Source organism: Drosophila eugracilis, unplaced genomic scaffold (genome assembly GCF_018153835.1).
Source record: "Drosophila eugracilis isolate 14026-0451.02 unplaced genomic scaffold, ASM1815383v1 contig_2154, whole genome shotgun sequence".
In the NCBI taxonomy this organism is placed as follows: Eukaryota; Metazoa; Arthropoda; class Insecta; order Diptera; family Drosophilidae; genus Drosophila; species Drosophila eugracilis.
This window is the reverse complement of record NW_024573038.1, coordinates 12,546,785-12,560,059: the sequence shown is the minus strand read 5'-3', so window position 1 is coordinate 12,560,059 and position 13,275 is coordinate 12,546,785. Positions and strand designations below refer to the sequence as shown.

The following is a 13,275-nucleotide window of genomic DNA, read 5'->3' as shown; positions in this document are numbered from 1 at the left end:
TTTTTAAAAACTTTATATGGCTTGTTGCTTATCAAACGCAGGCTTATTATATTAATCGTTTCGTTTCGGTTAAAAACTCATTTCACGCTTTATTAGATATTATAAAAAGTATAAACTTATCTTTTTTTTAAACCAGTTTTGTGATAAATGGAAATACATTGTACATACATATGTATATATTATTAATTAATTTTCGTTTAGTTTAGTTTTTTATGTAATCAATTTAAAATGTTTTACTTTCATATTTTGCATTGACCGTTCGATATCATGTATCAATTGTGTTTTAAAAATCCTCTACGAACAAAAAGCTAACGTTTGTATCGGCCTGCAGTTTCTTGTCAAAGAACCATCTTATGGCCAGCATATACTGGCCAGTTGGAAACGGTAGAAGGAGCAGTTCGGGCTTCAGGTAAAATCCTTTAATAATCTGAGTTCCCTTGTAAAATACATATTTAACATTATTATTAAATATTTAAATATTAAAGTGATGATGACTTACCACATAGGGACACGTGTGGTTCATATTGGTAAAGGGTTGAAAGAGACTGTAGACTATTTTGGCGAAAGGATCATATCTTCGTCTCAAAAAACGACAAGCGTCGATTTTGGTGTCAAGTAGCCAGGGCTTGAAACCATTTTCTCTTTTATACATTTTAAGGTGAACTTGTGCATTATTAACTGGGTAAAGAATTGTTTCGTTTATATTAAGTACAACCTTGTCTCGACCCACAGCCTTCAGGCGACAATTATGGAAAACATACCAAGAACTATTGTAGCTCTCACACACGACGTTTGTCATTTTGAAAACGACTGCCATCTAAAAAAAATCTACAAAATTATTTGAAAATGTTTGCTATTATAAACCTACCGAGAATTCACTAAAAAACAATCCAATGAAAGCACACACGACTATATTGATCCGCATATTAAATGCCTTTGAAGGCAGACTTATTTTTAACAATGAAATAGACGGGAAAAATATAAAAAATCATTTGTCAACAAATATTAAAATCTAAATTATTTTCATGTCATTATAAATATAAATGGTCTGACACATGCTTGGTTTAAAGGTTACAAAAAATATATAATCTGTTTTTTCCACAAAATTATAATTGCCCATTTTAGCTTTTATAGACCTGAAATTAAAAAAACATAAAGCGACAACTTTTAGTGGCACAACAAACACATTTTTTTTTAGGTTTTACAGTTAAAGAATTAAAACATCATCTATAGACAATAAGTTTCATTTAATGTTGTTTCGGAAAATCCTCTACAAACAAATAGCTGACGTTTGTATCGGCCTGGAGTTGCTTGTTGAAGAACCATCTTAGTGCCAGCATTTCGGGCAGATGGGAACGGCAGAAGGAGCAATTTGGGCCTTAGGTAAAAACCCTCAAGAATCTGAATTCCCTATTAATATATTTAAAGTTATTATTAAGTTTTTAAATATTTAAGCAGTGGTTTACATTGGTGACCGGTTGAAGAAGTTGTAGACTATTTTGGTGAAAGGATCATACCTTCGACGTAAAGCGCACAACTGACTAAATCGAACCGCATACTGGAAGTATTTGAGAACAGAACTAACTTTCAAAGATAAAGTAAAAAGCCGAAATTTGAAAAGCAATCAAGTAAAATTTTAATACTTTTAAATTCTTAATTTAACATTTAAGCTATTAAAAATTAATCTGTACAATATATTTTTGCTTATAATATTTTTTACTCCATTAAAAATTTCCTATAAAAGCGATTTATTTTTTATATTCAGATTCCTAAATCATAACGCGTAAGCACTTCGTCAGATCTTCCCGTGCCATCTCGTCAAGTTGCTTCTCTCGTCGTTTTCTACTTCTTTTGCTGAATTTCTCGTTTTTTGCTTAATCTTTTCCTTTGCTTATAATTCCTTCTTTGAACTTTTCGTCTTCGTTTTAATCATCGCCGTGGTTTCTCTTCTTCTACCAGATGGTCACTCTTCGTCGCTTTAATCTTCACACTCCTCTTTTCACTTCTTTCGAAAGATGGTCACTCTTAGTTAGCTTTTATTGACATTTCGTCGTTTCTGGTATTTCGTTGCCTAGGTATTTTGTATGTTTTTGGAAGTGGTATTGTCATAACCACTCCACATCAATATTACAATATTTCATCATTAAATCTTTAAAATAAGTTTCAGATTTTAAGTTGTACTTAATATTCGATTTAATCAATTTATTTATTCAATTTTTGTGCAGACTTTAAGTGTATTTATTATTACTCCTTCGAAAAATCCTCTACGAACAAAAAGCTCACGTTTGTATCGAACTGCAGTTTCTTGTCAAAGAACCATCTTAGTGCCAGCATATATTGGCCAGTTGGAAATGGCAGAAGTAAGAGTTCGGGCTTCAGGTAAAATCCTTCAAGAATCTGTGGTCCCTTGTAAAATACATATTTAACATTATTGTTAATTATTTCAATATTGAAAGAATGATAGCTTACCACAAAAGGACACGTGTGGTTTATATTGGTAAACGGTTGAAAGAGACTGTAGACTATTTTGGCAACGGGATTATACTGTCGTCTCATAAAACGACAAGCGTCGACTGTGGTGTCAAGCAGCCAGGGCTTGAAACCATTTTCTCTTTTATACATTTTAAGGTGAGCTTGTGCATTATTAACTGGGTAAAGAATTGTTTCGTTTATATTAAGTACAACCTTGTCTCGACCCACAGCCTTCAGGCGACAATTATGAAACACAAACCAAGAACTATTGTAGCTCTCACACACGACGTTTGTCATCTTGAAAACTACCGCCACCTAAACAAATTAACTGAAAATTAATTTGAAAATGTACAGTTTTTGTTAACATACAGTAAATTCAGTTAAAACCAATCCAACGACCGCACAAATGACTATATTGAACCGCATACTGGAAGCTTTTGAAGGGAAGCCCAACATTAACAATGTAATGGTAAACTAAAATTTAAAATGAGCGACCATGCTTAAAGATTTTATAATGACTTAATTTTGGATTTAAAAATAAATAAGATAATCTAAAATCGAATGAGCATATTGAGTTTAAAGTGGTCAATAAAATATTGTTAGAATTTTAATAATATGAGTAAAACAATGGTGGCTTGTATATATGTAAATTGATAAACTGGTTTCAGGGCAGAGTTATTGTAAAGAATTAAATAGACGGGTGATATAAAAAAAATCATTACGCAACAAATATAGAAAAACTAACCAATTTTCAGGTCATTATAATGATCAATGGTCCAGCACATTTTAGCGATTTAAATTTTTCGTGATTATTTGGCGTTATGGGCGTGGGCGTGGTAGAATGCTGAAATAAACTTGCGCAGGAACCCCGAGAATCTGCATGCTTAATCTCAACAATGTATCTCTTATATGGCATTGTTTAATATACTCGACTTTTGATCCTGATCATGTACTTTATAGGGTCAAAAACGATTCCTTCTACCTGTTGCATACTTTTCAACGAATAGAATATACCCCTTTACTCTGCGAGTAACGGACATAAAAACCCATCAAGCGGCAACTTTTAAAGGTACCACAAACAGTTTTTTTTTACTTTTATTGTTTTAATGATGCCATAATTTAGCATGAAGTCATTTAAATAGTATCTACAAAATATATTCATTATGATTTTCCAAAATCTTCTTCAAAAAGAAAAGTGACGTTTACATCAAACTGCAATTTCTGGTCAAAGAACATCCTTATTGCCAGCTTATATAGGCCAGACGGAAATGGTAGAAGTAACAGTTCAGGCTTCGGGTAAAATCCTTCAATAATCTGAGGTCCCTAAAGAAACATTTCAAGTTATAAATTATCATTTTAATTAAGTGAAGTGATTATATCTTACCACAAAAGGACACGTTCCGTTAATATTGCTAAATGGTCCAAAGAGACTGTAGACTATTTTGACTCTAGGATCATAATTTCTTCTCATAAAACGACAAGCGTCGATTTTGGCGTCAATCAGCCAGGGCTTGAAACCATTCTCCCTTTTATAAATTTTAAAACGAGCTTGTACATTATTAACTGGGTAAAGAATTGTTGAGTTCATATTAAATATAACCTTGTCTCGACTTATGGCTTTCAGGCGACAATTATGAAACACGAACCGTGACTTATTGTAGCTCTCACACACGACGTTTGTCATCTTGAAAACGACTGCAACCTAAACAAATGATCTAATAATGTTTTTGACAATTTTAAATATTTTGTTGACATACACTGAATTCAGTTAAAACCAATCCAACGACTGCCCAGATGACTAAGCTAACCCGCATACTGGAAGCTTTTGAAAGGAAGCCCAATTTGAACATCCAAATATTAAACTAACATTGAGCGGGCATTTAATGGCCGGAAATGTTGCCCAAATTTGGCATTTAAAAATTAAGAAAAAGCTGTAGCCAATACGTCATGCTAGGCCGTATTATCCTAATTTAATATTTACTTCCTAAACAATTTTGAATAACAAAGTAAGAATGTAGCAAAAGTGGACGTGACTGACTTTGAAGTTATTATACATACATCCCGAGATGTTAGCATTCATTGATAAGATCGTCCAGTATTATTGACTTGTCTATTTCAGCATAAACACTTTTGAAATCAGATTTATAAACTTATCATTTGGATTTCGAAAAATCCTCTTCAAACAGAAAACTAACGTTTGTATCAAACTGTAGTTTCTGGTCGAAAAACCATCTTAAGGCCAGCATATATTGGCCAGTTGGAAACGGTAGAAGTAACAGTTCGGGCTTTAGGTAAAATCCTTGGACAATCTGTGGTCCCTAGAAATACATACGTTTTAAATTATTGTAAATCAAATTAAGATTATACTGATAATAGCTTACCACATAAGGACACGTGTGGTTTATATTGCTAAACGTTTGAAAAAGGCTGTAGACTATTTTGGCGACAGGATTGTATTTTCCTCTCATAAAACGACAAGCGTCGATTTTAGTGTCAATCAGCCAAGGCTTAAAACCATTTTCCCTTTTGTAAACTTTACCATGTATTTGGATACTATTGGCTGGATGCAGAACTGTTGCGTTCGCATTAAATATAACCTTGTCTCGACTAATGGCCTTTAAGCGGCAATTATGGAACACAAACCACGACCTATTGTAACTCTCACACACGACATTTGTCATCTTGAAATTAACCGCCATCTAAACAATATAAGTAATTTACAGTAATATTAATATAATATGAAACAATCTTCCAAATATATGTAAAGTGCTTGTTTAACTTACACTAAACTCAGTTAATAAAAAGCCAAAAAGCGCACAACCGACTAAATCGAACCGCATACTGGAAGTTTTTGAGAACAGACTTACTTTTAACGATCAAGTGAACAGCTCAAATTTGAAAAGCAATCAAGTGAACAATTTTAATACTTTTAAATTCTTAATTTAGCATTTAAGCTATTAAACATATAATATTTACAATATATTCTACAAAAATATGGATGCATTATATGTTTTACTCCATTAAATATTGGCTATGGAAACGAATTATTTGTTATATGTAGATCCCGTTATCATAGCGCTTGAGCACGTCTCCACTTCGTCAGATCTTCTCGAATACTCCTCCTCGTGTTCTTCTTTCTTCGCTCGTCGTTTTCTACTTCTTTCGTCAGATGGCAACTCGTCGTCGCTTTAATCTTCACACTCCTCTTTTTACTTCTTTCGCCAGTTGGTCACTCTTTAGTTAGATTTTATTGACATCTCGTCGTTCTTGATATTACGTTGTCCAGGGATTTTGTATGTTTTTGGAAGTGGTATTATTTTAACCACTCCCTTATCTATATTTTAATATTTCATCATTATTTCATCATTTCATCATCATTAATGTAATGTTTTTCTTTACCATTTCTGTTTCAATAAATCTTCTACAAACAAAAAGCTGACGTTTGTATCGAACTGCAGTTTCTTGTCAAAGAGCCATCTTATGGCCAGCATATATTGGCCAGTTGGAAATGGAAGAAGTAAGAGTTCGGGCTTCGGGTACAATCCTTCAATAACCTGAGGTCCCTAGGGATATATTTAACATTATTATTAAATATTTAAATATTAAAGTGATGATGACTTACCACAAAGGGACACGTGTGGTTTATATTGGTAAACGGTTGAAAGAGACTGTAGACTATTTTGGCGACAGGATTGTATTTTCCTCTCATAAAACGACAAGCGTCGATTTTGGAGTCAATCAGCCAGGGCTTGAAACCATTCTCCCTTTTATAAATTTTAAGGTGAGCTTGCACATTATTAACTGGGTGAAGAACTGTTCCGTTCATATTAAATACAACCTTGTCTCGACTTATGGCCTTCAGGCGACAATTATGAAACACAAACCACGAACTATTGTAGCTTTCACACACGACGTTTGTCATCTTGAAAACTACCGCCACCTAAACAAATTAACTGAAAATTAATTTGAAAATGTAAAATTTTTGTTAGCATACAGTAAATTCAGTTAAAAGCAAACCAACGACCGCACAAATGACTATATTGAACCGCATACTGGAAGCTTTTGAAAGGAAGCCCCATTTGAACAATCAAATGGTATGCAGAAACTTAAAAAGTCATTAAACGACCATACTTATAAAGTTTTTATAATGACTTAATTTTGCATTTAGAAATTAGGAAGATAATCTAAAAGTGAGCAATCATATGCATATAGTGTTTAGAGTGCTCAATGAAATCTTTTTAATCAATAGCGATGTCCATTAAGCCATGTCCACCCGTCTCTCTGTCTGTCCATATAAACGCAGAAATCTCAGAAACTATAAGATACAAAGTTGGTATTGGGCATGTATATTCTTGAGTTCCTTAAGCAGCATCCTGCCATGTCCACCATAACGCCCACTAATCACGAAAAAATAAAATCGCTGAAATCTCAGAAACTGTTAGTGATAGAAAGTTGGCATTAAGCATTTAGAATTTTGAAATGCCAGCGCATCGTTAGGTAACATTATGCGACCACGCCCACTCTTACGCTCACTAAGCTCAAAAGACGGTTTTAGCTTTTTATAGAAACGCTGAGATCCCGGTAACTACAAGTAGTAGAAAGTGTGTTATATTTCCCCATCTGATTTATTATAGCTCACACAAACAAAGTTTGTAATCTTAAAAACAAATCAAAAAATATTTTAAGAAATTATTCACAAATATAAGTTGTTTTAGAATTCAGAATACAGTCTAAAATAATCTAACAAAAGCACAATCGACTAATTTAAGCCGCATATTAAAAGCTCTTCAGGGCAGACTTATTTTTAGCAATGAAATAGACGGGTAAAATATGCAAAATCAGGCAGGTCATTATACTGATCAATAGTCCGGCATATAGATGTTGTTTAAGGGTTAGAAAAACAATTTAAAATGTACGAAATTATGAGTACCCATTATAGTCTCTCAGAGCTCAAATTAAAGAACCCATAAAGCGGCAACTTTTAATGATACAGCGAATAATTTTTATACTTTTATTTTTAATAATTTCCTGTTTTAGCATTTAGTCATTTAAAATATTATCTAAAAAATATGTTCATCTGGATTTTCCAAAATCTTCTACAAACAAAAAGCTGACGTTTGTGTCGAACTGCAGTTTCTTGTCAAAATACCATCTTATGGCCAACATATACTGGCCAGTTGGAAACGGAAGAAGTAACAATTCGGGCTTCAGGTAAAACCCTTCAACAATCTGTGGTCCCTATAAAAATATTTTAAAATGTTGTTAAGCCAAAGGCTAATAAATTGATAATAGCTTACCACATAAGGACAGGTGTGGTTAATATTGCTAAATGGTTCAAAGAGACTGTAGACTATTTTGACGAAATGGTCATACTTTCTTCTCATAAAACGACAAGCGTCGATTTTGGAGTCAAGCAGCCAGGGCTTGAAACCATTTTCCCTTTTATAAATTTTAAAATGAGCTTGTATACGATAAGCTGGTTGCAGAATTGTTCCGTTCATGTTAAGTATAACCTTGTCTCGACTTAAGGCTTTCAGACGATAATTATGGAAAACGAACCACGATTTATTATAGCTCGCACACTCAAAGTTGGTCATCTTGAAAACGACCGCCACCTAAACCAATGAACTGAAAATGTATTTGAAAACTTAAATTGTTTTGTTAACATACAGTAAACTCAGTTAAAACCAATCCAACGACCGCACAAATGACTATATTGAACCGCATACTGGAAGCTTTTGAAGGGAAGCCCAATGTGAATAACCGAATGGTAACTTGACATTTAAAAAGGCAAAAAGCTAAACCACATAATGGCGTAATTTTGCAATTAAAAATGAAGAAGATAATCTAAAACCATGTGAGCAAATCATATGCATATTGAGTTTAGAGTGGTGAATAAAAAACTTGTTTATACTTTCATATTATGACTATTTCAGCATAAAAACTTTTAAACATAAGTTTCTGATTCTAATTTTTACTTCATTTTTTATATAATCGATTTAATTGTTTCAAAAAATGTTTTACTTTTTCTCCGTGGTTTCCTCATCTTTCACCAGATGGTCACTCGTCGTCGTTAATTTCTTCACACTCCTCTTTTTACCTGTTTCGCCAGTTGGCCACTCTTCAGTTAGATTTTATTGACATCTCGTCGTTCTAGGTATTACGTTGTTTTTGGAAGTGGTATTATTTTAACCATCAATATTTTAATATTTCATCATTAAGTCTTTAAATCAGTTTTAGATTATAATTTGTATTTAATGTAATGTTTTTCTTTATCATTTCTGTTTTAATAAATCTTCTACGAACAAAAAGGTTACGTTTGTGTCGAACTGCAGTTTCTTGTCAAAATACCATCTTATGGCCAGCATATATTGGCCAGTTGGAAATGGAAGAAGTAAGAGTTCGGGCTTCAGGTAAAATCCTTGAAGAATCTGTGGTCCCTTGTAATATATTTAACATTATTGTTAATTATTTCAATATTGAAGGAAGATAGCTCACCTCAAAAGGACACGTGTGGTTTATATTGGTAAACGGTTGAAAGAAACTGTAGACTAATTTGGCAAAGGGATCATACTGTCGTCTCATGAAACGACAAGCGTCAAATTTAGTGTCAAGCAGCCAGGGCTTGAAACCATTTTCCCTCTTATACATTTTACCATGAATTTGGATATTATAAACTGGATGTAGAACTGTTCCGTTCATATTAAATACAACCTTGTCTCGACTTATGGCCTTCAGGCGACAATTATGAAACACAAACCACGAACTATTGTAGCTTTCACACACGACGTTTGTCATCTTGAAAACTACCGCCACCTAAACAAATTAACTGAAAATTAATTTGAAAATATACAATTTTTGTTAACATACAGTAAATTCAGTTAAAAGCAAACCCACGACCGCACAAATGACTATATTGAACCGCATACTGGAAGCTTTTGAAGGGAAGCCCAACATTAACAATTTAATGGTAAACTAAAATTTAAAAGCCATTCAGTTGGCAATTATTGATCGGTAATAGAAGTAGTTATTGGGGGTTAATAATGACTACATTTTGCATTTAAAAATTAAGATAAATCTATAGTCAACTATAATTTTAATAAAGCCATCTGTTGGTAAATCATCATGCTAAGCATTATAACCCTAATTTATTATTAACAGGCATATGATTTTTTTTTTATTTATTTTGGTGTCAATCAGCCAAGGCATAAAACTATTTTTCCTTTAATGGATTTTATCATTAATATGGATATTATAAGCTTATCTCGACCTTTGGTCTCCAGGCGACAATTATTACGTCTTATTGTAGCTCTCAAAGACCACGTCTGCTAGCTTGAAAATAACCGCCATCTAAGCATTATAAATAATTTTCAATAAATTATAATAATATGAAAATTTTATAAAGTGCTTGTTTAACTTACACTAAACTCGGTTAACAAAAATCCGCAAAGCGCACAACCGACTAAATCGAACCGCATACTGGAAGTTTTTGAGAACAGACTTACTTTTAACGATCAAGTAAACAGCTCAAATTTGAAAAGCAATCAAGTGAACAATTTTAATTCTTTTAAATTCTTAATTTAGCATTTAAGCTATTAAAAATATAATATTTACAATATATTCTACAAAAATATTCGATGCATTATATTTTTTACTCCATTAAATATTGGCTATGGAAACGAATTATTTGTTATATGTAGATCCCGTTATCATAGCGCTTGAGCACGTCTCCACTTCGTCAGATCTTCTCGAATACTCCTGCTCGTTTCTCGTGTTCTTGCTTCTTCGCTCGTCGTTTTCTACTTCATTCTCTGATTTTCTTCTCTTTGCCTTATTAGTCTCTGTCCTTCTACTTCTTTCGCCAGATGGTCCCTCGTCGTTAGCTTTTATTGACATTTCGTCATTCTTGATATTTGGTTGGCTAAGGATGTTGTATGCTTTTGGAAGTGGTATTATATTAATATTAATGGGGGAGTGCCATTAATATTTTTATATTTCATCATTAAATCTTTTAATCAGTTTTAGATTATAAGTTGTATTTAATGTTATGTTTTTGTTTATCATTTCTGTTTCGAAAAATCCTCTACGAACAAAAAGCTCACGTTTGTATCAAACTGCAGTTTCTTGTCGAAGAACCACCTATGTAATTGCCAGCATATATTGGCCAGTTGGAAACGGTAGAAGGAGCAGTTCGGGCTTCAGGTAAAATCCTTCAAGAATCTGTGGTCCCTTGTAAAATACATATTTAACATTATTGTTAATTATTTCAATATTGAAAGAATGATAGCTTACCACAAAAGGACACGTGTGGTTTATATTGGTAAACGGTTGAAAGAGACTGTAGACTATTTTGGCGAAAGGATCATATCTTCGTCTCATAAAACGACAAGCGTCGACTTTGGTGTCAAGCAGCCAGGGCTTGAAACCACTTTCTCTTTTATAAATTTTACCATGAGTTTGTACACTATAAACTGGGTGCAGAACTGTGCCGTTCATGTTTAGTATAACCTTGTCTCGACTTATGGCTTTCAGACGACAATTATGAAACTCGAACCACGACTTATTGTAGCTCTCACACACAAAGTTGGTCATCTTAAAAACGACTGCCATCTAAAAAAAAAAATCTAAAAAATTATTTGAAAATGTTTGCTGTTATAAACCTACGCAAATTTCAGTAAAAAACAATCCAAAGAAAGCACAAACGACTATATTGATCCGCATATTAAATGCCTCTGAAGGCAGACGTATTTTTAAAAATGAAATAGACTGGAAAAATATAAAAAATCATTTGAGAAGTAATATTAAAATCTAAATCATTTTCCTGTCATTATTAATATAAATGGTCTGACACATACTTGGTTTAAAGGTTTTTTTCCACAAAATTATAAATGCCTAATTCAGCTTTTATAGAACGGAAATTAAAAAAAAAACATAAAGCGACAACTTTTAGTGGCACAACAAATACATTTTTTTTAAGTTTTATAGTTAGAGATTTAAAACATTATATATAGGCCATACGTTTCATTTAATGATGTTTCGGAAAATCCTCTACGAACAAATAGCTGACATTTGTATCGGCCTGGAGTTGCTTGTTAAAGAACCATCTTAAGGCCAACATATATTGGCCAGTCGGATATGGTACAAGTAACAGTTCGGGCTTCGGGTAAAATCCTTGAATAATCTGTGTCCCCTAGGTATATATTTTACATTATTATTAATTATTTAAATATTAAAGTGATTATAGCTTACCATATAGGGACATGTGTGGTTTATATTGGTAAACGGTTGAAAGAGGCTGTAGACTATTTTGGCGACAGGATGGTATTGTCCTCTCATAAAACGGCAAGCGTCGATTTTGATGTCAACCAGCCAGGGCTTAAAACCATTTTCTCTTTTAAAGATTTTAGCATAAGTTTGGACATTATGCACTGGATGCAGAACTGTTCCGTTCATATTAAGTATAACCTTGTCTCGACTTATGGCTTTTAGACGGCAATTATTGAACACGAACCACGACTTATTGTAGCTCTGACACACAAAGTTAGTCATTTTAAACACAACTGCCAACTAAAATAAATCTAAGAAATTATTCGAAAATATAAGTTGCTTTGTGAACCTACGCTGAATTCAGCTAAGAACAATCCAGCAAAAGCACACACGACTACATTGAACCGCATATTAAATGCCTTTGAAGGCAGACTTATTTTTAACAATGAAATAGACGTATAAAATATAAAAAATCATTAGGCAACAAATATTAAAAGCTAAACAATTTCCAGGTCATTATAATGATTAATGGCCTGACACATACTTAGTGTTTAAAAGTGAAAAAGAGAAAATATAAACTGCACGGTTTTTTCCACGAAATTATAAAAATCGATTTTAGCTTTCAAATAACGAAAAAAACCATAAAGCGAATACTTTTAATGATACAACGAACAGTTTTTTTACTTTTATTCTCATTAATTTATCATTACGTCCTTTCAAATATTATCTAAAAAATATATTCATTTGGATTTCCCAAAATCTTCTACAAACAAAAAGGTAACGTTTGTGTCAAACTGCAGTTTCTTGTCAAAATACCATCTTAGGGCCAGCATATATTGGCCTGTAGGGAAAGGTAGAAGTAAGAGTTCGGGCTTTAGGTAAAATCCTTGGACAATCTGTAGTCCCTGTTAATATATTTGAAAATGTTGTTTATCAAAAAGATAATGAATTGTGGATAACTTACCACATAGGGACACGTGTGGTTTATATTGGTAAACGGTTGAAAAAGACTGTAGACTATTTTTGCGAAATGATCATAGTTTCCCCTCATAAAACGACAAGCGTCTATTTTTCTCTCAAGCAGCCAGGGCTTAAAACCACTTTCTCTTTTATAAACTTTACCATGAACTTGTATATCATAAGCGGGATGCAAAATGGTTCCGTTCGTATTAAGTATAACCTTGTTTCGATTTATGGCCTTCAGGCGACAATTATGGAACACGAACCACGATTTATTATAACTTTCACACACATAGTTTGTCATCTTAAAAATGACTGCCATCTAAAAAAAAAAATGTAAGAAATTATGCGAAAATGTAAGTTGTTATAAACCTACGCAGATGTCAGTAAAAAACAATCCAACGAAAGCAACAACCAACACGACTACATTGATCCGCATGTTAAAAGCTTTTGAGGAGACTTATTATTAAAAATGAAATAGACGGGAAAATACAAAAAGATCATTAGGCAACAAATATTAAAATCTAATTAATTTTTATGTTATTATAATTATAAATGCTTCCACACGTACTTGAT

General features: G+C 32.9%; 9 protein-coding genes across 9 annotated transcripts in view; 1 reads left to right on the top strand and 8 right to left on the bottom strand.

Moving 5' to 3' along the window:
* The window catches only part of LOC108104261 (synaptotagmin-5), a 74,361-nt gene that overhangs the window by 35,633 nt on the left and 25,453 nt on the right, over positions 1–13,275 (top strand). The gene's annotated exons all lie outside the window — the stretch shown is intronic.
* LOC108104243 lies at positions 284–945 on the bottom strand. The gene is made up of 2 exons (XM_017210193.2): positions 500–945; positions 284–436 (listed from the first exon to the last, which is right to left on the bottom strand). Exons 1-2 carry the CDS (start codon positions 815–817, stop codon positions 284–286), a joined length of 471 nt encoding a protein of 156 aa, XP_017065682.1. The 5' UTR covers positions 818–945.
* On the bottom strand, positions 2,065–2,967 carry LOC108104269. The gene has a single exon (XM_017210219.1). The coding sequence runs from the start codon at positions 2,767–2,769 to the stop codon at positions 2,245–2,247; it is 525 nt and encodes a 174-aa protein (XP_017065708.1). The 5' UTR covers positions 2,770–2,967; the 3' UTR covers positions 2,065–2,244.
* On the bottom strand, positions 4,147–5,458 carry LOC108104270. The gene is made up of 3 exons (XM_017210221.1): positions 4,854–5,458; positions 4,230–4,790; positions 4,147–4,174 (listed from the first exon to the last, which is right to left on the bottom strand). The coding sequence occupies exons 1-2, from the start codon at positions 5,169–5,171 to the stop codon at positions 4,626–4,628; spliced, it is 483 nt and encodes a 160-aa protein (XP_017065710.1). The 5' UTR covers positions 5,172–5,458; the 3' UTR covers positions 4,147–4,174; positions 4,230–4,625.
* On the bottom strand, positions 5,868–6,523 carry LOC108104244. The gene is made up of 3 exons (XM_017210194.1): positions 6,494–6,523; positions 6,095–6,412; positions 5,868–6,035 (listed from the first exon to the last, which is right to left on the bottom strand). The coding sequence occupies exons 1-3, from the start codon at positions 6,521–6,523 to the stop codon at positions 5,868–5,870; spliced, it is 516 nt and encodes a 171-aa protein (XP_017065683.1).
* On the bottom strand, positions 7,518–9,123 carry LOC108104245. Its single transcript, XM_017210195.1, has 4 exons — positions 8,971–9,123; positions 8,790–8,912; positions 7,770–8,087; positions 7,518–7,710 (listed from the first exon to the last, which is right to left on the bottom strand). Exons 1-4 carry the CDS (start codon positions 9,121–9,123, stop codon positions 7,546–7,548), a joined length of 759 nt encoding a protein of 252 aa, XP_017065684.1. The 3' UTR covers positions 7,518–7,545.
* Positions 10,540–11,207, bottom strand: LOC108104271. The gene is made up of 2 exons (XM_017210222.2): positions 10,765–11,207; positions 10,540–10,701 (listed from the first exon to the last, which is right to left on the bottom strand). The coding sequence occupies exons 1-2, from the start codon at positions 11,080–11,082 to the stop codon at positions 10,612–10,614; spliced, it is 408 nt and encodes a 135-aa protein (XP_017065711.1). The 5' UTR covers positions 11,083–11,207; the 3' UTR covers positions 10,540–10,611.
* Positions 11,498–12,149, bottom strand: LOC108104247. Its single transcript, XM_017210196.1, has 3 exons — positions 12,093–12,149; positions 11,722–12,039; positions 11,498–11,662 (listed from the first exon to the last, which is right to left on the bottom strand). Exons 1-3 carry the CDS (start codon positions 12,147–12,149, stop codon positions 11,498–11,500), a joined length of 540 nt encoding a protein of 179 aa, XP_017065685.1.
* On the bottom strand, positions 12,480–13,140 carry LOC108104248. The gene is made up of 2 exons (XM_017210197.1): positions 12,704–13,140; positions 12,480–12,644 (listed from the first exon to the last, which is right to left on the bottom strand). Exons 1-2 carry the CDS (start codon positions 13,019–13,021, stop codon positions 12,480–12,482), a joined length of 483 nt encoding a protein of 160 aa, XP_017065686.1. The 5' UTR covers positions 13,022–13,140.

What these genes read in the sequence shown, in the direction of transcription:
- LOC108104269 (XM_017210219.1), bottom strand. Translation starts at nt 2,769, where the DNA reads ATGACAAACGTCGTGTGTGAGAGCTACAATAGTTCTTGGTTTGTGTTT.
- LOC108104245 (XM_017210195.1), bottom strand. Translation starts at nt 9,123, where the DNA reads ATGTATAAGAGGGAAAATGGTTTCAAGCCCTGGCTGCTTGACACTAAA. An exon ending in ACCACACGTGTCCTTTTGAG is followed by an intron (nt 8,913 to 8,970) that starts GTGAGCTATCTT and finishes ATATATTACAAG; the next exon opens with GGACCACAGATTCTTCAAGG. An exon ending in ACCACACCTGTCCTTATGTG is followed by an intron (nt 7,711 to 7,769) that starts GTAAGCTATTAT and finishes ATATTTTTATAG; the next exon opens with GGACCACAGATTGTTGAAGG.
- LOC108104244 (XM_017210194.1), bottom strand. Translation starts at nt 6,523, where the DNA reads ATGCGGTTCAATATAGTCATTTGTGCGGTC. An exon ending in ATATAGTCATTTGTGCGGTC is followed by an intron (nt 6,413 to 6,493) that starts GTTGGTTTGCTT and finishes TAATTTGTTTAG; the next exon opens with GTGGCGGTAGTTTTCAAGAT. An exon ending in ACCACACGTGTCCCTTTGTG is followed by an intron (nt 6,036 to 6,094) that starts GTAAGTCATCAT and finishes ATATATCCCTAG; the next exon opens with GGACCTCAGGTTATTGAAGG.
- LOC108104270 (XM_017210221.1), bottom strand. Translation starts at nt 5,171, where the DNA reads ATGGCGGTTAATTTCAAGATGACAAATGTCGTGTGTGAGAGTTACAAT. An exon ending in ACCACACGTGTCCTTATGTG is followed by an intron (nt 4,791 to 4,853) that starts GTAAGCTATTAT and finishes ATGTATTTCTAG; the next exon opens with GGACCACAGATTGTCCAAGG.
- LOC108104271 (XM_017210222.2), bottom strand. Translation starts at nt 11,082, where the DNA reads ATGGCAGTCGTTTTTAAGATGACCAACTTTGTGTGTGAGAGCTACAAT. An exon ending in ACCACACGTGTCCTTTTGTG is followed by an intron (nt 10,702 to 10,764) that starts GTAAGCTATCAT and finishes GTATTTTACAAG; the next exon opens with GGACCACAGATTCTTGAAGG.
- LOC108104243 (XM_017210193.2), bottom strand. Translation starts at nt 817, where the DNA reads ATGGCAGTCGTTTTCAAAATGACAAACGTCGTGTGTGAGAGCTACAAT. An exon ending in ACCACACGTGTCCCTATGTG is followed by an intron (nt 437 to 499) that starts GTAAGTCATCAT and finishes GTATTTTACAAG; the next exon opens with GGAACTCAGATTATTAAAGG.
- LOC108104248 (XM_017210197.1), bottom strand. Translation starts at nt 13,021, where the DNA reads ATGGCAGTCATTTTTAAGATGACAAACTATGTGTGTGAAAGTTATAAT. An exon ending in ACCACACGTGTCCCTATGTG is followed by an intron (nt 12,645 to 12,703) that starts GTAAGTTATCCA and finishes ATATATTAACAG; the next exon opens with GGACTACAGATTGTCCAAGG.
- LOC108104247 (XM_017210196.1), bottom strand. Translation starts at nt 12,149, where the DNA reads ATGCGGTTCAATGTAGTCGTGTGTGCTTTTGCTGGATTGTTCTTAGCT. An exon ending in TGTTCTTAGCTGAATTCAGC is followed by an intron (nt 12,040 to 12,092) that starts GTAGGTTCACAA and finishes GATTTATTTTAG; the next exon opens with TTGGCAGTTGTGTTTAAAAT. An exon ending in ACCACACATGTCCCTATATG is followed by an intron (nt 11,663 to 11,721) that starts GTAAGCTATAAT and finishes ATATATACCTAG; the next exon opens with GGGACACAGATTATTCAAGG.